We start from the raw sequence: 26,183 nt of genomic DNA on the forward strand, positions 1-26,183 counted from the left end.
AAGGAAAATACTCAGGCGGTCCCAAAAGATCCATAACATTTCCTGCACGTGCTCCCACCATAGAGTAATGAAGGCCTGGGTAGCCAGCCAGGGCACTGAATCAGGATAGAGAATTGAGTTTTCAATGCGCTATTTCCTGAAGCGTAGGCATTGGGCTGGGTTAACAATATTGGATATGGGGCATCTGAGCAGTGTGTAATGAGAAAAGGAAACAACTCAGCACAAGAACTAGGGTGGATAATGCAACCAGGGCTTACAGTAACAGAGAAAAATTAAAAAAAAGGAAACAGAAAGGGAGAAAAAAAATGACTTCAGGAACTAACAAGTAACACCAAAAAGCTACTTTCCGATAGGAGGAAGACTTACTGGGAAAGCAGGATAAGGGTAGAAAGGGACTGTTTTCAACCAGCATAAAGAGACAGGAAAATGTCATCCCATGAATTACACAGGTGTGTTCACGTAGTAGTGCAGGAATTGAATTTAGCCGTGAGAGTATATCATAATCCCCTTGGGATGGAAATCACGCCTCGTGATGGTTTCACCATCATTAGCAGTACCATGAGACTGGCAGAGCTGCCCAGCAAATACATGCGCTTTCTGCAAGTACAAGGTTGCTGAACTATTTGAATAATATCAGACGAGCTCATTGCCTCTCTAGCATTTACTTAGTAAGAGGATTCAAAGAATCATGTTTTGTCATTTACTAGAAAAATGAAATTAATTCATTTTCATGAGTCTTTGTGGGCAACTGGATAGTAAGCCTATTCAGCACCAGTGGAGTTCATGTCATCCCCTATTCAAGACGCTAAAAGTCAGCTCATTTGTCTGACTATTCATAATGTCAGCTTGGAAGATCCAAGATGATTCGGTCATTTAGTAATGCATTTGTCAAGTAGGTTTGAAAAAAATCAGCGTTTTGGGGAATATTCTTCTAATAAAAATTTGTATTATAAATGGTTGTGCATTCAGTATGTTACATTCACATAATCACAGAGGGCCACGCTCTGAAGTTTCTGCTTCCATTTATTATTGGATCCGAACTCTACGGTTCTGACACATGGGGGAGAGGCAGCTCAAAGAGAACAAAAATGAGCAACGGGCTTATTTTTACAAGAAAATATGTATAATGCAGTCATCCAGTGTTGCTAAGTATGTCTCACAGATGTGAGGGACAAAGCAGTACACAAGTGTGTAGGAGAGAGAGGAATTACAAAGAATGTTGTCAGGGAGTTTCATGCCTGGGGAGGAAGGGAAAGAGAGGACTTGGGTATTCAGGATGAATCTTAGGAAAAGCACTGTGATAGCAAAACCCTTCAGGGTAAAAAAAAATTAGCCTTAAAAGGAAAAGAAAAGGAAAAGAGGTTTAAAGAATCAGTGTATCAGTTATTTGGAACACAAAACTAGATGGGACAATCTAGTTTTCCAGTTCTGGAATTGAACAAGCTAGGTAATTTCTGGTTCTCACATCTATGATCCTGTGAATTCAGCTGGCAAATATATCCAGCCTCTTCAAAATGTCAAAGCTGGTGCTTGTCCCAGTGCTGGGCCAGTGAGGAGGTGGGATTTGCAAAGCATCTAAATTGGATTGCTTGTTCTGCCTAGCACAGATCCCACAGCTGAACACAGCTTGTATTACCAAAAAGCCGTAACAAAAAACCAAAGTGAAATCTTACCTTGAACAAACACATAAATCTTGGCCATGAGATCCTCATTAGATGGGAAGTCATCATGAACGCAGGTGAAGTAACCGGTGTCATTAGCTATGACTTTCCTGATGACAAGCATGCTGCAGCTTTGCCTTGTGTTATTGCGACAATTACTTATGTGCACCCGGGGATCTTCCTTCTGGTCCCCGCTCAAAAGCCAGCTTACGGAAGGTGCTCCCCTGTCAACACAACGCACCAAAATTAAAGATAGAATCATGACTTCAGGCAAAATTTGGGCTTCCTTCTGGCCAACTCTTACCGACGTTCCCAGCGTTCCTACTCTTGTCATTTGGAAATGAATGATAAAGGTTGCTGGGCGTTTGCATTTCCAGCCATAAGGCATTAAGGTGGATCACCCCACACTCTTCCCCAGAGCGGGGGGCGTTCCTGAAATACTCTGTGGGAACTGTAGCAAGCTAGCTTCTGGAGGAAAGTTTAGTTTTTATTTTATCAGACTTCCTGAACATGGGTTTGTTTGTATAACACTGTGTTTTAGCCACTTCAAACATTAGAAAGCATGAGATAAAATTATGTTTCTTCCAAGCTGATGACTTTGCATATTTTAACAGCTAAATTAACTTATATTTTCTTATACTAAGGCTGCATGGAGAGAGGAGAACATTTATGTAACTTCTCATCGCCCTTCTTGCTTAATCAGCAGTGACTCAATCTTGATTTTTGTGAAGGGTCTGGAACTAATCAGGTTACGGATCTTGGAATATCTGCTCAAGACACATTTTTTTTTCGATTCACTGTCACGGCAGTCAGAACATAAAGCTAGCAGGGCAGATGATACGCCATTTCACCCACCTGACCTGTTCGTTGTCTCACCTATGATCACAGCTAACATCGAATGCAATTCCACGTAGTTCACCAACAAAAAACAAGGCCTTTTTATAACCTGTTGCAGGACTCGGAGGGAGCCCTCAACTGATCTGAGTTAGCTCAGTAACATGCACAGGTTGCGCTGGTCCTGTTTGGCTGGAAACATCAGGCCTCACCATGGCAGCAGGAGCCCTTCAAGCTCTCTTCTGCTTGGGCTGCACTTTGAGGGCTCTGGTGATGTACTAGAACATGTTCTACATGCTTATGAGGAGAAGATTATGGTCTTTTTGTAGCAGATTGCTTTTTGGTCAACTGGTGGGCTATGGGGGTAATTGTCCATGGATTTTTCCAGGGAAGAAGTTAATATTAGAGGGAGACAGTTCTGTCTGTGTTTGCAGAGAGAAGCTGCTCTTCAAAAGGACAGGGGTTTCACTCACCCCTTCTCGCTCAGTGAACTCCCATTGATCCAATGGCATTCGCTGAGCCGAGGAAGGAGTAAGAACCTCTGGATTTCCCTGAGTGTTGCCAGGGAGAAATCCGGTCTAGACACATTGACTCAATATAGAGCTGCCAATACCAAACGTACCTAACAAGCAAGCTGTGTGAAGCTTCCAGTTAGCTGATACTCTAAGTACTCTTTCTGTGCCAGTGGCTTTGTAGTGGTGAAATGGGTGCAATAAGGGAAGGGGTTTGCCAGCAAATTCAGAGACACTTAAACAAACATCCTCTTGGCCCCCGTTTCTGCCCGTCCTTTTGTCGCCTTCCTGAAGATGATGCGGACATGGGGCTGAACTCTTGAGGTTATTCCCAGCACGTAGCTGAAAGAGCACTGGGGAAAGTGTGAATATCCTCTCTGGTGAGCAGCCTCACCCTCCGTTTTGGATGCACTCTTGGACTTGGACAACCCCACCTCATCCGTCATACCGGCTTCCTGTCCTTCAGAGCAATGAATAGTTTTTTGACACGGCGGTCTCTACCCAGTGCTCTTTCCCTACCTTACTAGCGTCATTAATGACGTAATGACCACCTCGCAAGAAAGGGGAGTCCTGGCCTGGAATATGGAACGATGCCACTTCACATTCAGCTGCTCAACTCCCAGCATGTCGTCATGTCCCTGCCTCACTACCGTCACCCAGTCTGGTGTCCGTCGGGGCTGGAAAACTGCAACACTGGCTCTGCACAGCAGGTGAGGGATTTGACGTGCTTGTGCTTCCTTACGTGTGCCCACTTCTTCCTCCTGCATATTTTATCCTGGTGGAAGATGAAGACTTTGGCTATTGCTTTGGGATTTTCACACGTCTGGCAGAGGGGAGTTGCAGCAGTAGCTTTGGCCAGGCTGCCAAAAATCAGTAAATCCTGGCCAAGAACCTCAAATGAACGGAGTTTAAGGGAGAAGGGATGTTCACACAGAGCTACCTGCTCGGTCCGCTGTCTCGTGCTGTGCTCCACGCAGCCCTAATGCCCCTGGAAGTACAAAGGGCTTCGGAGCTCCCTTTGAGCCACTCCAGAGCTAATCTGTGAGCGTACAGATGCTGGTGTGTCAGAGGAGGCAGGATGACAGACATCCACAAAGGACCTGATACCGGGAATCTCGCACTCCATGTGCAGAAGTCACACTTCTAGCTTCTATTCCCAGCTCTTGGCCGACCTGAGTCAAGGAACTGAAGTGCTCCGGGCCTCCGTTCCCATGCTAGCAGGGAGGCATGCTAGCATACTTTTCTGTTTCTCAGACCTGCCATGTGGATTTATTGCTTTGCATCCATAAAGCAATTTGGGACTGAAGTGCTAATAATTTCTTCATCTATTTATTCATCTGGTGATATGAGAAAAAGAGAATGTTCCTACAGACTAAAAAGGCAGTGGATGGAGAACTGCTGAAAAGCATTGATTTAATTGGCCTGGAGCAGTACACGGAACTTGTGTCCTCATCATGTGTTTTATGAAGCACTGCAACTAAATTTTGAAGGGCTGTTTAAACTTTATTGCCATTATGCTTGTTGCTTGCCAAGCTAAAAATACCGCTGTAAGGTTGTTTTGACCTCAGAAGCCACACGGCTAGCAGGAGGTATTTGGGAAAAAACTGCCTTACACTCCAGAAGACATCACAGATTTACACAGTATGAGTCAACTTATCTTTCACTCTAACAATGAACTAAATAGACTAGGACAAAAATCAGAAGGGACGTAAGTGTCATCATAAACTACAACATAGATTCACCTTCCCACTGCTTTTTCTTACTGTTTCCAGTAGCTTCTGTTGCAAGAAACCATCCATGTAGTGGCTACAGTCAAGGGGACTTTACAAGAAGGTGTAAAAAAATTGTGTGCATGAGAGAGAGAGAGAGAGAAACTGTGATAGTTTCTCTTCCTTAAGCCTTCTCTCCTACAACACTCTTGGAAGACATTAAGAAACAACCCCTCACAGTAGCTTGGTGTATAAACCACACTCAGAACAAGCGACACCTACGTACGTCTCCATCTGAGGCCTTTTGTGTCACCGAGCAAGTTAATGTATGTTTGACGCAGCAGCAAGTGCTTTGGCTCTTTGTATTTGCCTCTTAGTCGTGCGCCAGTCAGCCGTGACCAAACGCTATATCCCCAAAGGATCGTCTCCCTGTAAACACATGTCGTTACCAAAATTTTGCTTGTTTCTTGCATGGCCAGTTTTCACACGTTGTGCCAAGAACTGAAGAGCTGCCATAATTTACAATATCAGCAGTCTGGTTTTTTTACGAGTCCCGGTTATCTTTCATTTAAAGAATATGATATGTTTAAACAGGTCGGGTCTTTGAATGCACACATACTGACTGCTGTTTATTTAACTGTCATCTTATAGGCTAGATGGTATTTGAGGTTAGGAAGTTTAAGCTCAGATATATATATATATGCAAAGAGCTAATGACATGCCCTGGTGATCGTGTTTGTCGTTTACTTATGGACAGGGAGCAAAAGGGTGATTTTAGCTGCAGAGGAGCTGAATCTGAACCTATTTTCAGATGAGGATTTTCCAGCCGTGTCCTTAAGCATGGCACATCCCCCTCCCATAAGCTTTCCCATGTGCTGACTCAGGGTTTTGCTTGGGCCCCTTTACAACATAAAGAATCTGGCCAAGCTGAATGCTGAGCTGAGACTTTCCTCCCTGCTTTATTACAGCCCATCGAATGCTCCCCCACGCAGAAAGGCGTGCGAGGGTAAACAGCGCCGGTTCCCAGCTGGCTCTGCAGCAGTCTTTGCTCTACCCTACCCAGAAGCTGTACTGTGCCAAGGTAATCAGTGCAACCAAGGAAATCCAGCATTGCTGGAGCAATCCTTACCTGCATTTTATTTTCAGGGTGTCTCCTGGTAAGATGACAATTTGGTCTTTTGCAATGCTTAGCGTTGGTTTCTCAAAAACGTCTTCCTCAGCAAGACCTGACCCAGATAAAGCAGAAATCATCATTAGACAGGCTATTCAGTAGGGTTAGAGCAGGCACAATACAGTCGAGGCAAGCTTTTTGTTTTGTAAATAGTTCCTAATTTGGGGGCCCACACAGTGCTTGCATTTATACTGGTGCAATTCAGCTGAGCGTGGAGTTAGTCGTGAGATCCCCTTAGTTTGTTTTTCGTTTCCTTTATTCATCTCTTTCTTTTCTAACATTGAGCACCTGCGCTTCTGCTAATCGTCTTTCTCTCCTTTTATTTAGAGCTAGCTTTATTACGGAATTATTGCAGTTTTAGGAGAACAGATTCATTTCAAAAGGATTTTACACACATATAAAAATGGAAGGAGTCAGGTCTTTGGGAAATAATTTGATGCGTGAGCTCATACGTTCCATTTTAATCAATGAGAGAAGAAAAAACAATAATTCTGGGGAGCAACTCTTTGATTCACAACTGTGAAGCATCTGTTACATTAAAAGCAAACCAAAAGCCTGCTGTTTTCCAAAGCCCCATTCACAGATACTGCATTTGAACTAAATAGCGAGCTGCTTGCTTCGTGGGCATCGCGGCTGCATACTGGCGTAATGCTCCGAGGCAAATCTGCAGTGGTGTCTGGGACACCATCGTCTGTGCTAGCGTGACATGGCTCGTCAGGTCTCTGAAGACAATGGTCTTTAATGACAGTAGTGATAAAGGTCTGCCTCATCATCATCTCCTGGCTCAGGAAATGTCTTCTGAATGTGAACGGCTCCTCAGGGAGATGCGTATCTGAGTGTACAGCTATGACAATATAATTTTCAGAAAGTGAAACTGAGAAGAACCAGAAGTGAGGTTGGCCAGGCTGGTTTCCTTGTCCAAATTCAAAGGAACATAATCAAGGAAAGGAGAAAACAGCCTCAGATAAGTATCTCAATTTCCAAAGCTCTGACATTAAACCCGTGTGTTTTCTTTCCCCTCCTGCTCTTCAAATCTCTATCTTCTCCTTTGCCTTGAACTTGATAAGTCAGAAATCTTTAGCTGGGCTTATAACAGAGGCATTATTCTCAGCAGAATAGTGAAGATAACATACCTAGCAAAAAGAGAAACATTAAGGCTTAACTTTTCAACTGGATGGAACAGTGATTTTCTTGCCTCCCACCTCCCAACTCTCATCTCTTTTTTGCTGGATTTGGGTAAAAAGCTCTTAGCCTGGCATATTCTGCCAGTGTGGAGAGTCTGGCTTCTTCCATGAGCCTTCAAATTCCCATCAGTAACTCAGTGGAGGCCAGCTGATCTCCCAGCACCAGAGAATCCTTCCCAAAGGGTGTCCTGCCCAGACAGCATGTTGCTGGACTCCCTTCGAAGGCGCCCTGACCCTTCCTATAGACCCCTAGCTGCGACTTCAAATTAGTCCTGCCTGTTGCTTCAGCATCAGAGATATCCCCCGCCCCGCCAGGTTTTGCATAACTGATGACACTGTAGCTCTATCTCCGAAGTCCTTTGCAGAATAAGAAGTTGGAGTCTGGCCAACACAAACTCCCTCCAGCGCATCTCCGTAATGTTATTTATTATGGCCCTACCTAAAAACTGCGATTACATGTAACGCTGTGGAAGCAAAATAGCCAGTGGGTTCCAGCCCTCCAGTTCCCCTGTTGCTTGTAAGAAGTGCCGTTATTCCTAAACACATTCGGGATGACACGTGCAGGGTGCAGCACCACATTTAGCAAAGAACCAACAGAAAGAGCCCCAAACTCTGCAGGAGGAGACGCTATCAGGCAAGTACGCACTTGCACTCGACTCCGAGTCCCCTCCGGTTTCTAGAAACAACCAGTCCACGCATGCACCGAGCTTTGGCATGTGTTATGTCACGGTGCTGAGGTGTTTCAGGCTCTTAAGACCATGAGCTGAGCTTTGCAAAAACAATCCAAAAAAATGGCTGACAGCTTTGAATCTGTTTGTCAAGTGTCATTTAATTTGCTGGCTGAGGCTTGCTTGGGTCCTGTGCTGCCCTCCCAGGACACAGCTACTCCCGTGGTCTGCTCGGGGCTGTTTGTGCTCTGACTTCAGCCAGGTGCTGCTTCGGCTTGGAAAATCCTGGGGTTTTAAATAATCCTTTATTTCTTTCCTCTTGTGCCTTCAGTTGTTCTTAGGGCTTAGGGGGGGGCTTAGCTGATATCTTGAGCTGGCCTTTTGAATGGGCCTGAATTTTACCTCTCATGAGCAAGTGTGACGCTGGGGGGGGGTCTGGAGCGCGGTGCCAGGCAGCTGGCATTTGACCCGAGCTGCTGTTGTGACCGGAGAGCAATGCAGTCCTTGGGCTTTTATAATATTTGAGACTGTTTTTGCTAAAAGAAAGAAAAGTATTTTTCAATTATTCTATTTATACTTCTGAGCTACTTCGTTCCTGAAGTTTATTTTGGCTTCGGAAACTGAAGAAAAGAATAAGCAAAGTGTAATTTCAGTGCGTTTCTACCCCATGGAGGACAGGAGGAGAAATTCTTCAGCCACACACATGTTTGATCGCTGCTGCCAGGTGACAGAGGGTTTATATAAACACAGCGTGTGCCCTTTCTGGCAAACCAGAGCCAAAGCCGAGTAGACTGGAAAAAATAAAAAATAATTGAGGGCAAAACTGAGAGAGTAGTGGGAGAAAAGGTAAGGCCGTGCTACACCAGGACACCTAACGCCACTGGCGGGATGCTGCCTCGCAAAATTTTAAACCTCCCATGGTCCCTTTCGAGCTAGACTTCATTTTTTGGAGGCCAAGCTGGCGACTGCCCTGGGGCACATTGGATGATGGACGGCATGTTGGACGGCCCGGGGCATGACGGATACTTTTGTATTTGTTTTATATATTTGAGGAGACTTGTGGCTTTAAGAAGGTGTTAGGATGCTGTAAGGAGCCTCCTGCAGAGAGAAGCAGGTGTGCAGGCTGCATCGTGCTTGGCAGCGCATCCCGTTTTCCACAATCCTACACCCTAACATTTGTTTAGCTTGGGATTCGCACCAGTCAGTGGTGCCAGGGCAGCCTGGGTTGCAGGTACATGCCGTTCAGCTTGTACAAAGACTGAGTTTTCTGGCACACTGTGTGCAGGTCTCTTACTTGCTGGTAAGCTTTTGATTGCAGGAGTTGTGAAACACAGGCAGGTGCAATCTAGTTTTGGGAAGGGCAAAGTTGACCCCATGTTGGCATCTCATAGAAAAGCACTGTTTAAATAAGCCACGTAGCTTAGTAGCGGTGCTTCTCCTTCTTAGTGTGCTATGAGAATGTTCACCATTTTTATGTATTTCATTTTGGTTTTATGGCTTTAATCAATACATGTCTAGCACTTCTCAAAAGAAGTTTTTCGCAGGTACTCTGCACCTTCTGTAAAAACTCTCAGGCTTGAACGACAACTTTCTGAGATAGTGCTCTGCTACAGTCTAAACCCAAGACTACAACCTGCCCAGAGTGGGATGGGAGACCCGTGCTGCTGGACCAAGTCCTGCTGAAGCTGATGTGCTCTGATCGCATAGCTCAGATTACAACGTCCAGGCCTAAAATAACATTCTACTCTTCTCTACTAAATAATTTTGGTCCTGCTTTAGGGCTGCAAGGGTCATAAAATTAAAAACAAGTACTCAGGCCAACCATGTCATTACCATAGCAAAGCTCTGCAGAGGAACAAACGGCTTGGCAGGCTGTGCTCTGCAGAGCGATGTGTAAAGGCCCGGGAAGCAGCAGCAGTGCCATTTCCTTTGTGAAGCTACCACTGCTGCCTGAGTGGGGTGAGCAACCTGCTCCAGCATCCTTCCTTAGATCCTCTGGCACGGTTTGGGATAAGATGCTAGAGTGATAATACTGCAGAATTAGCCCGTTGCCTCCTACAGAGCTACAAATAGGTCTTAGCACAACACCCCCTCTGTGAACCAAGGAAGAAAGACAGGCTCCTCCTGGGAAGTGGTGTGTTGCATCTGATGTTGGGTTCCTGCCCTCAATTACTCGTTGCCAACTCCAGTTGACTACAGCAAGACTCAAGAGCGTAGCCAGGCTAAAGATAGCCCCTAGAAAGAGCCCCAAGTCAGGACAGACCTTCTGTCCAGGGCCTCACTGTACCATTTCTAATTCTGAGAGTTTATTCGTACCTTCAGTTTATACTTCACCTTCTGCTCTTGATGGTGAAAACCCCAAACACAGCACAACTACACAAATCCTTGGGAGTGAAATGTGAAAGGTTGACTGATACATTAGCCAGGAAAGAAAAGTATATTGAAAACTGTTTTTCCTGGGATAATCTGATTTTGCAGCACAGCCAACATTAAACACGGGAGGATCCCCAGGCAGAGGGTAATGTGTGACCTCCCTCACCTCTCTGTCAGATGATTTCTAACTCTATCTCACTTGGCTGGGGGAGATCCCTCCCACGCTAAGCGAATGCCTGACTGTTTGTGCTAGGAACATCAGTGAGCATGGATAAAAACTATTTTTAATCTCTGTTTCTTATTGTAACTACCCAGTAGCTATCCCCAAAAGAGCACTCGCAAAGGCTTGTGAGGTTGAACGTATCTAGGTATCGTACATAGTGACAGCTAATGACAATATGATATCTGATTAAGAGATCCACATATCCCTTTTGGGCACTGCAGCACGCAGAGGAGGGGAAAGTTGAAAGAACAGTATCAAAGAGCACCTAACCTCTGCATCGGATGACAAAGAAATAATTGCTAGGCAAACCGGAGACCACTGTGTTGACAGCTAAATGAAGCAGGTTAGACTAAGGCCCTGATTCCACAAGGACTAGGGAACACAAATAGCTTTTTGCACATGATTGAACTCCAGGGACTATTCATGTGTGTAAAGTCACTCTTGTGCGTAGATCTGGGCCCTAGGACACGTCAGGTCCCATTAGAAAGGACTGGAAGTCAGAGTTTTAGAGCTGATTTTACTAGGGGAAGGGGAGAGGCGTATATACAACATTTTAAAACTGTTTTGTTCATGGCTGGCAATAGATTGGGGATACTTTTGTAAGCAGGGTTTACCTTAAAGCATTTCTGAGCTAGAACCTGGACCAGGAGCATAATCTGTGCTCTGAAAACACTCTGGAATCAATGGGGGGTGTACAGAGAGCGTGCGTGGCCCTGGTCACCAGTAATAAGGGGATCACCAATAACATGGATCGTGCAGACGAAGAGCTGTTACCTATGGTGCCTGCCAGGGAAAAACTGGTGAAGCTCAGTCTCTCCAAACAACTTTGTGTCTGCACATGACATGGAGGAAAGACAACATGCTTTCCTCTGAGGTGCCACGGTACCTCATCACAAGCACACAGTGTGAGCACACCGGAAAAATTAACAGGTACCTGTTTTAAAGGGTATTTTCATGACTATATTTGCACGCAAATCCTATTTTCACTGGAATTAGAAAGCTCAACGATTCATTGAAAAGCTGTGTGTGTTTAAACCAATGGCTTGTAATAATTTTAGGATTTATTTCAAGGTGAAGAGAAGACACGACAGTACTGTCAGCGTTACTGTATCACAAGCCTTGCAATATTTCGTGTGTTTATTAATTTTTCAGCTCCAGGAATCACTTTTCACTTGTTGTAATCGAGTCATTTTTTATTATTTTAAAGGCTTAGAAAGACCGTAGCAAATAATTAAAAAGACCCACCTCCCCCCACTTTTTGTTGTGAATTTGGGTGGGAGAAGGACATCCAATTTCTGATTCTGCTAGATTCATGCACTGACATTAATAAAATGCCTTATGCCCTCTATTCAAAATGCAAATTTTTCTAAATGAACTGTTATTGCTAGCATTGACTTTCCCAGCAAAGAAGGGATGCTCTTACGGTGAAGAACCTGGCTGCAAGTCAGGAACAAACCTCTCAGTTTTCTTCTTTTCTGCCTCTAGTGAGTTCTGTGTCAAGCCGCCTGATGGGTACTGGGTCAGTACAGAGGCCAAAGGCCCCCGTGGTGGGCTGCGGAGGGGGAATGTGTAGGTCAGAAAGGGTTGTTAGAGGGTAACTTACCCTCTAGACCTTTTGGTTTGATTGCCTCTCTCCCATTTCATTTCGCTCCTGATTTGCTCAGGGGGTTGGTTTTGATGGGGTTATTTGCTCTCCTAAGCCTCAATTCTCCATGTTTATATCAAGGTAATGACTTAACCTGTCTGTGAAGATTCAGACCCTTCATCTTCTCCAATGCATCTGTACAGCGCTTAATGCAGGGCCGCTGTGACTTCCTCATCAGCTGCTGACACAGGCCAAACCCCTGTAGGTTACTGGTTAATTCCCTGCTGAACTGCTTTTCCTAGAGGAGGAGATGAGTAGGGGTTTAGACCCTGTCTCACTCCTAGTCTCACACAGGTAGGAATGCCACTTTAACAAGTGCTCCACACGCTGGAGGCTGGTAGCCAAGCTATTCTCCACATGCCCAGACTGAATATCTCAGTTTCATGATACTTCCAAGATAATTGCAAAATCAAGACAAATTACCCGAAAGCAGTGGGCAAACTATAATACGACAGCTCCACCACCTTTGCTGAGTAACCCAAACCACAGACACGTGACAACTCTCACAGCTGGGAGGGTGAAACACAAAGAAAGCAGATGATTAGTGGACCCAAGAAGCAGGCTTGACTGTAATGGGAAAAAATAATCTCCCTGAAAAGCCTGTCCTTGGAAAGTGCATGGGAAATGGGCTGGGGATCCACCAGGGAAGTCCAGCTCATGCTCTGTAGGCAGCTTGCTTCTCCATGCCAATGCCCAGGGACCAGGACCTCCCCTTGCTTGGCCATGGATCAACCCACCCTCTTTCCTGCCAGCTGGGAAACCCACCATGGGACTGCTGAGTGCTGCGAGTGCCCCCCCAGCCCCAAGCACGAGCAGAGCACAGGGTTCACCTGGAAACCCCTTCCAGGTGCTAAGGCACCCAGGGACATGCTGCTCTGTGCTGGCTCTTGCGAGCCCAACACATCATCTAGGCCAGAAGAGCAAAGAGCAAAGTGCCCACATACAGCAGGCCCCAGGGTCCCTTGAATACCCACCAGAATCTTTTGCCAGAATTGTCTCCCTTGCCTATACTGCTGCTATTCAAGCAGAATTACTTTTAAGGAAAATGGTTCAGCAGCTTTTAAAGATTTTCTATTTTCTTTGTTTGTTTAAGGGGAATGGTTACAAGAAGCACATCTTCCTGTTGTTTTCCACCCAGAAATAAGAGGGAATCCCCCAGGGTGGTCCTGCAACAGAAATGCTGTGTGTTGGCATAGAACTAGAAACCTGTAGACCACAGCCAGAGCTTCCATCCCTGCAGAAGCTGAAGGAGTTCATCCAAAATTAAATTAGGGATCACACACTTGTCAGGAGAGATGGCTAAGATTCTTTCAGGATATTTGAATGCTAGTGTTAACCCAAGAGTATCTGCTGGCAAAGCAACAAGGCTTCATGTTTTTGTTGATTTTCCAAGCCAGAGAAGCTAGTATTTGTTTAGCTGACTCATGAGAAAGGGGAGTAGTTCTCACCCATTCTTCTTCTCTGCCTGCTGCAAATAGAAGTTTGGGGCAGCTCAGCCAGAGACAGTAGCTTGGGTGTAAATGTTCCTAGTGACAACAACAAAAAATTAAATCATTAGTCTCAAGCAGAGGAGACATCAACAACAGCGCAGTAAAAACAATCGCTAAGTAGAGCAAGTGTTTAAAGATAAGATAAGACATTGACCCTGCTCTTGGGATTTGTTCCTACAAGGCTTTTCCTCACCCACAGATGCAGCAGCATTTCCTGACGAAGCGGCCCGGTGTCACTCTGGTTTCCTTCTGTAATCAGCAGAATCCCTTCAGCAAGGCCACCTTATTGCTTTTTGTGCTGACGCTTAAAAACCCCTATGGCAATTACCAGGCACTTTTCTCTGTTTTTCTGTAATCAAAACATAACCTTTGGAGTTCCACTGCACCTGCCTAAAGGCAACTCCCTGAACATACAATGCCATGTGCTTTCTTGGCTGTCCGTGATATGGATCGCTGTATCGGTTGCAGATTTACAGAAAGAGGTCGCAGAAAGCAACTCTAGGTCAAAATTGTTTGGTCTTTGGCGGCAGCAGCTCGTTAATCAGAGCCATTGTTTTCCCTCTGACACTGTAGAGTGTGGGGCCCTGAAGAATGACAGAGATACCACCACCCTGTGCTTATGTTGAGTTATGTGGTGAGGGGACATGTCCTTTCTTTGTAACTGGGTGATAAGTCCAGAACTTAGATCTACAGCCATAAAATAAACATGAAATCTGGGAAAGGAGGTGGCAACAACTGCGATCATCTGCTATGCACTCAAGCACAGTTTAAAGTATTTAGGAAATGCAGTAATCTCATGTCGATGGAAAAAAGGCTGGGAATGTTGTTGTTTCTTGATCCAAATTATGGCAATTCCTCTGGGAAAGAGAAGACCTGGCCCATCTCCATGATTAGCAAATATGCAGACCCAGTGGGAATGAGGCACACAGAAAAAGAGACCACGCTATGTGCTAAAGACTTCGGGGGGGGTGGGGGGATCAAAAAATGTGAGGTATGAAACTGTCTTCACCTCCCCCACAACGTGGTCTCCTGAGAAAAGCTCTAGGGTTGCAGATGCAAGTGTTTCCTATGATTCCCAGACAGGATTACTTCATAGGCGCTCCAGACATAGCTTTCATTCTTCCTTGACTTGACCATCCTGAGGAGAGGGCACATTCTTCAGACAAGGCTGTGAGTGAGAGGAGGAACAAGGGCATGCATTGGCCTCTAGGACGAACCACCATGGGGAGCAGCCCCTGCAAGAGCCTGACGTACCTCTCTGCCGGTGGCTTTGGCCCTGAGGTTCGCCCTCCACTCTCACTGCAGTCCACCACAGTGCATGTTCTGCCTCCCCTTCACCTCCTCCCACCTCAGCAAATGAGGACTTACTGCTACTCAGTCTTGAGATATAATACAGCATTTATCTGGAAGTGACTCTAGCCAAGATCCCTCTCCTTTCTCCAGAGCACTGGGTAGGGAAACGGAAAGGTAGGCGGCCGTCTAGATCCGTCTCCACTGGGTCCTTCAATTCATATTGTCACCACAGTTGAACTCTTGGGAGCATATTTGCCTACTGATGGATGGATGGATGGATGGACGGACGGATGGATGGATGGATGGATGGATGGATGGATGGATGGATGGATGGATGGATGGATGGATGGATGGATAGCTGGATATTTTATTGCGTGTCAGCCCAACGGTTCTTCATAGCTCAGACAGTAAACGACGGATCAAGTTATGATTCCAGCTTGTCAAAACCCCACATCCAGTTCCCTTTAATCTAATCAGAATTGCTCCATACAGGGTCATTTTGTATGTGGCGAGCAGTTACTTAGAAAGTTTCAGATGCTAAGGAAGGAATGTTTTAAAACTCTTTTAACTAAATTGCTTTATTATTTTGAGTAGCTATCAGTGGATTAGCTCATTTATCAAAGGTGACATGTAAGGCTGAAAAGTCAACAGAGGTAATTCACAGACTTCATGTGTGTCACAGCGCAGCACTAAACACTGTGTTCTCTCACACATCAATGGGATTGAATTTGGCACCTCTCGATATTTCTTTCAAACTTATTTGTTTTGTACAGCTGCAAATAATGAAAGCAATTGTTGTGCTGACTCTGATCCAAGAACTATTCCCCAACCTGCTCATGTGCACAGAAAGAATCAGTCACTATTGAAATCTATCTCGATATGAGCCAGAGCTTCTCATGAAAAAACAAGTATTAGATCCCTACTGATGCAAGAATGATTTCTGTCTTGTACCTACCCAGTTTTAACATTTATACTGGACTTTTAACCTGGAATAAAGGGGCTGCCTGTACTCAGGATAAGCCTAAAGCTCTTCAGGCTGGGTATTTCATTAAGGAGAATGGACTTTTTCAAGTTAGAGCAGTAGAGAAAAGTTTTCAATAAGTCTTCTATACAGCTTTACACATTTCTCATCTTTTTCTGTCGAAGTAACAATAGCCATCAGATTTTAAAAAAACCCAATGATTTTCTTTTCTGTGTGGATATGATACAGTAATTTTCCTTTACTTGTTATTCACAACATTATCGCACACTTCTTGGCAGACTGGAAGTCTTTATGATGGTTCCTACACTACACTTCCTATAGAGGGAACGTGGTGCACCAAGGCAGCATTAAAGCTGCATGCAGGTCAGTCTGCTCACAAGGCAGGAGACAGGGAGAATGAAATGGGGTTTATTGTTCTGATGGCAAGAATTTGCCCTTAGTTCAGTGTTTAGGAGGCAATGCAATAATCCGTACATGTCCCAGTTCATAGTTCATCCCGACTGCCAGTAGAGGTCAGACTTTAAGCTGGCAACATAAAATATTACAGGTAGGATTTCCCTTAGGTTTCCATAAAAGTTGCTATTAGGAGCGGCCATCAGTGGTGAAATGAATTTTTTGTCAGGATTCAATAAAATAATGCTGGTTTCACACATGTTGAAAATCTGTTCTGGTGTCGGGTTGTACAGGCACCCAGAGCATACTGCGAGAGCCAAGATCTAACCTAGTCCCCATCGTCTTTAAAGTATAATCACGAAACAACTTTCAATAATAATTTAGAGCCATCAGGCTTGTTTCTGAAGGAGAACTTTGGTACCATGGGGGCTTGGAAAACAGCACTCCCATAAACGAAAGGCGAACAGATGAAGATGGAAGTTCCGCTTGGCTGTACCACACAAATTAAAGTGCTGGCCAGTATTAACCCAAAATACAATCCCACTTTCCATACGTAGATATATTTACATAGCTGTTGAGTGATGGTAACTTCAAAATTCTCCTGGCCTGGCTATTTAAGTTCTTAGCCAGAACATGCATTAACAGAGAAATTTTGCATGTAATATAAAGTAACATTAACAAGGGAGACAGTATTTCAAACTACTGAATCAAGTAAATTATTGTACTGTACGTCGGCTTACTCCTTTGACAATAAAATATGATCATAGCTCATCATAAGTAAAAGACTTTGAAGAAGTATAAGATGGATACTCTAGAGAGATATTAAAGTGACTGGAGAAGAGAGGAAGTTACAAAATCCCTGAAACTCTGGTTTAGCAAAAAGTATGCTTCTCTGAAAGCATCATACAGTCTCTGCCAGCACTCAGCCTCTGCCTGTATGTATCAAATGGGAGGAGGATGCTCACTCACAACCCTTCTCTACAATCTGTGGACTAAGTGGGTGACTCCCAAGTCTTTCCTTTTGTTTTATCAGCCACTTGCGTGTAAGACTGTTGGGAAAACTCCTGAACTAGCAGTACTTGAGCACCGTACAGGTCAGAATGACCTTTAAAAGGTCTGAAAAAAAGATGTTTTAAGCCCAACTGATGGGAGTTATCAGGATATGCTGTGTGGATCCGCTCTGTCTTCCCTTCCAGAAATCTGTGTACACGGAAATTATTTGTTTGCAGTGATTTGAGTCAGTGAAGCCGGATGAGACTTAAGAGGGAGACTAACACAGCCCTTCATTTGTTTTGGTTTGGTGAAACCTGTCCTGAACACACCAGCATGGGCCTTCAATGCATACAGAGTCCAGTAAGGAAACCTGCTAAAAGTAGCTCACAAGCCAAAGAATAAGGAAACTTGTCCCTACATCTAAGCTGGTGGCTCAACTCCATTGAAAACAAAAATGTATCAGTGCCACAGAGGTGTTTGATTTTAGGAAAGCACGAGTTTACTTGCATGTTGCAAGTTATTATTTCAGGGTATCATTTTCTCTGTTCTTTGATGTCCAGTCAAGGATCAGTAGCCCAAATCTAAGGAAGGGAACAGGTAAGATATTAAATACACGCAATTAGGTCTCAGTTTTGTAGCCTGACTCTGACATCTCAGGTGTCCAGGATGCTTATATAGACAATTTTGCCTCAATATCATATGACTGTCCTGCCAGTTTTCCATATCTCAAGCAAAATGTCAGTATGGTTTAAACCCACATCCCTTTTCCTGCTTATCTGGTTATTTGCCACATTGTTTAGACTGAAGACCAAGAGCCGTTTTGATGGATTTGATACTACTTTCTTGCACAGCACACGGTAATGGCACCTTTAGCTGCTACGATAATAACATTTTTATAAATTGGAGTGCTTAACAGGAGAGGTTGGAATTACGGGAGATCTGATACCAAGGGCAGCTATTTATCTGCTTTTTCTGTTGCAACTGGTAAGAGTTTAGGTAAAGAAAATCTTCCCAAGGTTGAGTTATACCAGCCTGCGTAATTCATCTCCCAAAGGAAGCAATGATGCCAGCCCTATCTTTAGGAATATTTAAAATTAGATGAGATAAAGCACTAGGAGATGTCCTTCAGAGAACATTTGCTGGTGACCTACATGAGGTAACCTCAAAGAGCTTCAGCTGCCACATTTAGGCAGTATTAGGGCCATGCTGTTCTGCTGAGATGCCTACCAGGGCCAGACCGGAGGTACGGGTCTCTTCCCTTTCCAAACTTCTTTGGAGCCACCTCAGCATTGCTGAGATTCAAAGGCAGAGCGGGCATTCTCAGCTTTGGACTCAAAAGTGACCATAAACCAGACCTCAGAAGAGGGCTATGCCTGTTTTCTAAGAAATGCAAGAGCTGACAGAGGAATTTGGATGAGTTTCTGCTGAACGATAAGAGGGCGGCTTGCAAAACAACCTCTGACCATGCCCCCTAGCTAAATCCTAGTATTGCCATCCAGCAGGATGACTGCCTGCTCACCACCAAATGCTTACGGAATAGCAGCTCGGAGAGACCGCCTCTTTTCTCAGGCCACGTGCCCCAAGGTTTCCTACTTGGTGCCTTGTCGGTGTGAATCCGGCAGTCAACCCTGCTCCCTGGGGGTGCTGGTGGGCCGTGTAGGCAGCATCACACAAACAGGTGGAAATGGGCAATACATATTCTCAGGCCTTTTGCACAATGGTGAACTGCTCCTCAACCATCTCGTTCCTCATCCCCAGCCCTCTTTTCTAGGAAAAATATCAGCTTGCGTGGAAACACTTCTTTGTGAAGAACATCTGTGTCCTCCTGTGTGATGAATCACTGACCTGCAGAAGGAGCAGGCCAAGGGAAGGCCACGAGAGGGATGGAGTTGAGATCAGCACAGGGAAGGTGGATGGTTAGAGGGAAGCAGAACAAAAGCCCGCCCCAATTAGCATTGTTTTATCATTTTTCCTTGAGCTATAAATCCAAAAGCAAATGAACCAAAGCCTCCCGAGATCGACTCAATTGACACTAACCAGAGGTGGATTTGATCGAATCACAGGGATCATGTGTCAGAAATGTGTAAATGCTTAGCGTCAGTAAAATCTGCTTGGTGGGTATTTATTTTCTCAGTTTCTTAAGTTTACCCATTAAGACAAAATGGGCTGAAACTGACTTTGGACTTGATGCTGGAGTCTGTTTTCGATCAGCTCTGTGTTCCACTGTCGGCTTTGTCTGTGTGCCTGTCTCAAGAGGTTTTCCTTTTTATTTTTTGATTTGTTTTGAAGGGTGGGAGGTTGCTATTTTGGGAGATGAGATAAAAGCTGTTTGCTTTGAGATGGGGAGAGAGGACCTATCTCCTTAAAAACCAATTGCAGTTTCAGTTACGTTTTTGCAGCCCCAGGCGATGTTATGTTATCTCTTGCCTGGAACCTCCCTGGGTAGTTTGGCCTAACCAGGTCTGGGAGCTGGTTTCCTCACTGGTTTGCATTAAGCTGGAAAGTACCAATCGGACCCCGGGAATGGCTGCAAATCATTTGTGAAATCCTTCTTAATGACAAACTCCACCAGGCCATGGAACAAGGCTTCAATCACTTCCTTACAGCCTCCACCGCACTGTTTCCCTGACATGACCCCAACTTCTCCCCTGTTTGTTAGGCTTCTCCGCAGCTGTGACATAATGTTTTTGATGGCAGGGTTTGGAGGAATTCTCCTTGTGGCAAAGCAGGAATCTGCTTCGAATTAGCACTGCACATATTTATCGAGTCTACATAGCATGGCTGCCTGTTGACAAAAGTCCCTTCTTCTATCCCCTGCAGGTTTCCGGATTAGCTCACTTGACCTGCGAAGGTTTGGAGGAAAAGCAGTTGCGGGTATCCGGGCGCAGCCTCCCGCAAGCCCAGAGTGGGGCCGGCAGGTGGGTGATACACCAGGTGTGATGTCCCGAGCTAAGCCTGCTTCTTTAGTGCCAGGTCCTGACGTTTGGGTTTGCTTTGAGGGGCTCTGGGGGGTGGTTGGCCACTTAAGGACTTCTTTGCCTTGCCGCCCTGGTGCTGGCTATGTCCTCTGTGCTGCTGCAGCCCCTTAGCTCCAGCAATTCCTTCTCTAACAGGTTCGTTAGATTGCAGCAGATCTGAACTCCAGATGGGTTCATCATCTGGAAAAACTATGGCACGGGGGAAATGATTGCACAGTGACCTTGGAAACAGCCGATTTGCTTTGTGGGATCCTGCTTTTAAAGGTGCTTTACCGCAGTCACTTCCAAGAAAAGAAAACGTTGTCAGGTACCCAAGAGCAGACCCGGTTTGCATTAAAGCCACCTACACCGCTTAGCAAAAGCTGGGCAGGAAGTTCTTCTCTTTTCATGTCTAAATGTTTAAGATCTATTTATTTATTTTAATTCCTGTTGTGCATAGGGATAAAACACAAATCCTTCAAAGGTTTTTCTTATTATGGAAAGCAGCAACAGAAAAAGACTCATCTAAAAATAGCCGGATATTTAGGGCAGCCCCTGGTAGTGGGAGGCACAGATTCGGAGGGTTGATTCCACCAAGGAACGTGGTGTCTCCAGCATCCTACGCATGCATCTCAGTGACAAGGTCATGGCATCGCTGGGTTGCGACCAGAAACACCATCCTGGCCGGAGAACCTCTCCTGGAAAATTGCATCCAACCCAGCCACTTTCTACACAGAATTTCACCACAGTGTAATTTTCTAATGAAAAGCTGTTTTGTTATAAAACCCCTAACTGGTTCTGTTTTTAGTATTGATTTCAAACAGAGCAGACACAAGCACATCACTGTTTTCTTTTCCTAAAAATCTCACCTCTTCAGCCCAAGAGTTCCTTGCAGTTCCTATAGGCAGACAAAATGTGCAGTTGCTCTTTGAACAATAAAATTAGTTCTTGTGCTGGATAGTTAACAAAATCAACAAATAGGTCTCTAAAAGTAATAAAGGAGGAAAGCACCTCTTGTTTTTGGAGCTCTCTCCTGACTACCTCTTGCAGAGTATCAGAAACCCTGGTAAGAAGTACAGAACTGTATGAAAATGACTAAAAAAAAAGGGAATAATGAAAGTTGAGTGAGCACTGAATGAAAGCAAAGTGAAAATTTTATGTCACCAAGAAAGAAAAATGTCACCATTTGGATTCGGGAGGAGAAAAGTACCAAGGCGGGAGATGAAAGAATAACCCAAATGTACGCAGGCAATTAACAAGGTTCCTTCCCACCCTGAATTCACACACAGCGCCTTGATTTGCTGCACTACGATTTCAGAGAACTAATCCCAGTGATGAAATCCAGATCTGAGACACAGCAGAATAAGCAACCAGCTAAACAAGGTAGAGCAAGCACTTGCTGGGGTCCACACTTGCTTCTTTCGGAGGTCTGTTCTCCCTTGCCTCGATTAGTCAGTAACATTTTTAGTACAGCATATGAGTTTTGGTCTGGCAGATGTGAACTCTGTTACTGAGGGATTTCTCCACGTGCTGAAGTAAATCAACAGGCTCCTGGCGTCTTTTGCTGGATGCGGTGATATTTGTGCATGACAATCAGGGCAAGAGGGCCAAGCAACGCCCGCCACAGAGAAACAGGTACATTGAAAAAGCAAGTATTGCACGGTCAAGTAACAGTGGGTTTTATTTTTTTTTCTGGCTGTGCCATAAGGTTACACAGATGCCTGGATCTGCATGACCAAGCCAAGATGAGACCAGCCACTAGTCTAGCCAACGACATGCAGTACTTGGATCCAAAGAAACATGCTTGTTTTCCAGCTGGAAAGGGAGACTGACCATTTTGTTGCACTCCTAAGCTATTGAAATGTTTATATCTATTTAAAACAGACTCTTGGGGAGAGTACAAAAACAAAGCTGAATTTTCAGGCTGAGATCTCAGATGCCAAATTGTAAACCCTTGGCTAAAAGGTCTTAGGGTAGAAACAACTGCGCAGCATTAACTGCATAGCAGTGGTTCATACAGGAGCCATAAGAATCAAGATAGTATTTAGGAAAATTGTGAGGCATTTCGTTTGGGCTTTACTGCAAGGTCACAAGATGTAAGCAGCTTTGGGAGGGAAAAAAACCCCACTGTTTGAGAGTGAAAAGGGCTGTATGTCAAGCACCAATCGTGCAAGCCTTATGCACTAGAGCTGTTGTGTTGGTGTGACCATCTGTCCAGTGGGAAAACTCCTCTGAGCCCAGGTTGGCTCCGCCCTGCAGTTCAAGATAAAGAGAGCACGCTGCTGGGCAATGGCACCATAATTAAGGGGCAGTTTCCACTGCGAGGAAACAGAAACTCTCGTGCGCTCACACCACCACTGGGAAGGACAGCAGAGCAGTTTTGGTATTCTTAATTTATTTGAGCTATTTTAAAATTACAAGTCCCTAAACCAAGATCTGTTTAGCTTTTTAAAAATCCTTCTAAAAGTGTTCTGTTTGTTTTTCAGAGAGTTTTGTTTGTTTGGCTTTTGGCCATGAAAATGTAGTTCATCTTAAGAGACTTAATGCGATTGTGCCAGGATATCAAAAAGGCATGATTCAGTGGTCTGTTATGGGGCTCAGAAAACATGATCCAATTCATGCGAGTATAACGGTACTCTCCTGACGCGTGAGCGCCACACAGCCCCGTACCCGCACAGCAGAAGTGCTAACGTCTGGGTGCAGTCCCAGGGGCTCCTTCGGATTGGTTTTACTGCTGTGCAACTACTGACTATCTCCTGATCTCCTCGAATACCCACGAGCAGCAACGTGGACTGTAGGGCCTGGCGTGCTTGCGAGTTAACAATGCTTAGCATGACCTGTTTACTGTTTGAAAATACGTATGTGTGAGTAATTCTCTGTATGATTCATTTAGCTGTCTTTGTTGTTCCTTAGACCAACCATACAGTTACTTCAGAAGATGTGTTATTTTATTGCTGCAGTGAACATGAGAACTTTCTCTTCTCCCTGGTTTTCAGAAAAATGTGGGATGTTAGGAAGGAGCCAAAGAGAAAGAAGGAAAATTTGTTATTTTTCCTTTGAAGTCTCCAGTTCTGAACTTGGTTAGAATCTTCCATGTGTCCTGTATGGTCTTAGACCCTCTTGATGCAACCTCTTAAACCAAGGAGTTGCAGTAGGGACTGGATGCAGCTGTGACTTCAATCTCTCTAGCCTTTCCTGGGTGTCTAATTCACTAATCGAACAAGATCCTTTGCAGCAGATCCAAACTGATTCGTCACTGGAAGCAGCAGTTCCACCTCTTGGACATTCCTACTTTGCATGAGGTTTACAAGCTGAATTTTAGAATTTTATCGTGTGCCTCCCTATACTGACATAAGATCTCATTGTAGTTCAAGGGGAAGATAAATCTGCAGGTGTGTTGTTACATGGTAGAAGGATTAGAGAGTTGTAATTCAGATATTTAGCAATAAAATAGAAAGCAACAAGAAGGCTCATGTAGGAACCTTCCATTTGCAAACTTCTGCAATACGCTGATATATCTGTTGCACTGATGATTCCTTAAATTAACATTTATCATTGGAGACCTGAATCCTGAGGATCTGGAGAATAGTAACATGCAAATCTTCTTTCCCGTTCTCATTAATCCCTGCTTTAACTGTGAGGTTTAGGGTCTGCAGTCTTTGCTGACCCTCCAGGACAGCCGCAGGGAGAGGGAGGAAAGGAAATAATTTTGCATTCAGATCCAAATATAAAATCGGCTTGATGTTCTTTTCTCCCTCATCAAGCGATTCACGTTCCTCCCCCCTTCCAACTTCCCCTAACACTGCAAAACCAGTGCGCTTTGGTGAGTCCTTAATGCAAAGGCCAACAGAAAAGTAATCCAAGTACAAAGTTGAACGTTTTTCTATTTAAAATGCAAACAGGATAAAATCTGCAGCTTTAGCTCTTCTGTTTTCTTAAAAGAGAAGACTGCTCACCCCAGTCCTGTGTGGGATTCAGCACAAGAGAGAAAGGTGCTTTGAGTTACAAAAGACCTCGGCTGTCTGATTCTTGTTCCAAAACATGGTGAGGCTCCTCCTGAAGCTCACAGCTGTGGTATCGCACCCTCGCCACCCTCTCTGTTCCCATCCCAGGCCAGGACAGGCACTCAGTGTCCCACCGTTGCACAGTGAGAGGCTGTCTGGCTTTGAGAGAAGGTAGGAAACATCAGGAGTCACCCCAAGATAAACCTGTTTCCCCACAAGTTCCATCTCTCCCCCGCAGATCTGGGGGGAACACCTAAGCTGCTGACAAGCCCCAAGATTTTGGCTCCCTCTTAAGCGTTAAATCTATTTTACTGTGACATGAGCTATTCTTCCCAAAGTCGAGATCAGCTGGTAGCACCTCTAAAGCATGGGAACCTTATGAGGGCAAAGCTTTGAGATGGTGCTTTGGGTGGGGGTGAATCTGCACCCCTCGCCCCCATTCACAGGGGTTCATTGTGAACATGCACCAGCCTGTCTTTTGTCTCATAATGTGCTTTCATGTCCCCCCATTTTAAAGAAAGCAGTGACCACCCCACCCTGTTGTACAACTGTAGGGCTATTTACCACTTTGAAAGGAAATCCCATGTCACAACCCCTAGGAGCACAAGGAATAATGTCCGGAATTCCTTTATCTGTGACTAGCCCTGGCGCACAGTCTCTTTCCCGTCTCTTAAGTATACACAAATATATTCTTTTCTTTTGTCAAGGCAATGGGCCCAGATTTTAATGATGGTTTATTAAAAAAAAAAAAAAAAAAAAGGCTTTGGCAAGACTCAAGAACAAACGTTCTCTGACTTTAGGCCCTTTTGTTCTTCAAGGTGAAAAGTGATTATAAAGAATAAGGAAAAATGAATCACTGGTCTTTGCCCTCCATAGTAAATTTGACCTCCGCTGTTTTAACGGTACCTAAAATTGGTGTCCTGGGCTAATCGGGAAGTAATGTGGTAAATCTTTCTCCGCGGCTGCTCTGCACGATGGTTTTGTTTAAAGTGATCAAAACGACCCTTTGGGCATTGCACATTTTTTAACCCCCAGCTCCACGGCTTCTGTTCATGTTTCCATGCCAAATTTTGCCCAACTAAAGGTCATACGTATCAGTTTGTAGAGTGATGGAGTAAAAGGCACTAGCGGACACTATGACTGTTCTGAGGGCAGTGCTCCCTTTGGACGAGAAGATGGAAAGGAGTGAGATGCGGCATGTACTTAAGTGCCCCATGCACGTGGGTCCAGAGCTCTGGCCGTTTCCTGCACCCACCAGGCCTTGCAGCGCTGTCGTGTGTTCTGCTGCCACCCTAAAGAAGACGACCAGGGGCTCACGTCTCTACCTGAGCCATCCTCCCAGGCCTGGCAGATACAGGGCATCTCTGCGATGTTTATGCCCTTCCATAGCAAGAGCCAGAAGGCTGCAGGGTCACCCTCCGACACCCCGAGCAGCACTGGGTGCCTCTGCATAGGTGGTTGAATCAGGCACTGACGTTTGCCTCCGTCCAGGCCAGCAGAACAATGCAGGGTGCAACCTGGACCATCAGCTCCGGGGGAGAGAGGAGGGAAATCTATAGTAGGAAACGGCTGGGAGCAAGGAAGTTACAACAGAAATATTGGCACCAGCAGTCTGCGGGAGGCGGGGGAGGCAGGCAGGAGAAGGAATCTTTCCAGGAAAAGAACATTTGTAGCAGATACTTCAAAAAAATAAAATATCATCATGTTCTAAATATTGGCAGCACTGCTGGCTTGGCCCGCCACTCTTTTCGGCACTCTTGCAAACCATTTTCTAAAAAGTGTTTATGATCCTTCGCGGTTGAGCCCTCCCATGCAAGAAGGAAGACGGATGCCAACGGGGGACCACGGAGCAGCCCCAATTGATTCACGGCACCCTCTTCTCACTGGGTGGTGATATTAGAAAGCCGACAGCCTTGCTGCAGTACAAATAACTCACCAGCTGGAGTTCACTGGCTCTTTTATTTATATTCCTACAGCGCACAGGCAATGCCAGATGTGCTGTCCCTGATTCATGTATATTGTGTTTGATGTCTCCCATCAGAATCAACCCTGGGCTAAATCCAGAAACTAAACTGTTTTTAGCAGAGATAA

At 45.0% G+C, this 26,183-nt stretch overlaps 1 protein-coding gene and 1 long non-coding RNA gene across 4 annotated transcripts in view; one reads left to right on the forward strand and one right to left on the reverse strand.

Moving 5' to 3' along the window:
• The window catches only part of LOC135315390 (uncharacterized), a 313,306-nt gene that overhangs the window by 201,847 nt on the left and 85,276 nt on the right, over positions 1-26,183 (forward strand). For both annotated transcript variants that reach the window (XR_010374854.1, XR_010374853.1), the window contains one exon: positions 19,952-20,049. This is a non-coding gene — a long non-coding RNA (uncharacterized LOC135315390). The remainder of the gene's footprint in view (positions 1-19,951; positions 20,050-26,183) is intronic.
• LOC104051408 (vascular endothelial growth factor receptor kdr-like) overlaps positions 1-26,183 on the reverse strand; it is a 142,281-nt gene that overhangs the window by 98,279 nt on the left and 17,819 nt on the right. For both annotated transcript variants that reach the window (XM_064463424.1, XM_064463423.1), the window contains exons 2-3: positions 5,846-5,942; positions 1,674-1,885 (exon numbers count right to left, since the gene is read on the reverse strand). In XM_064463424.1, the coding sequence (XP_064319494.1) occupies positions 1,674-1,885; positions 5,846-5,942 (309 nt within the window). The remainder of the gene's footprint in view (positions 1-1,673; positions 1,886-5,845; positions 5,943-26,183) is intronic.

The sequence above is a fragment of the Phalacrocorax carbo genome, chromosome 11 (genome assembly GCF_963921805.1).
Source record: "Phalacrocorax carbo chromosome 11, bPhaCar2.1, whole genome shotgun sequence".
In the NCBI taxonomy this organism is placed as follows: domain Eukaryota; kingdom Metazoa; phylum Chordata; class Aves; order Suliformes; family Phalacrocoracidae; genus Phalacrocorax; species Phalacrocorax carbo.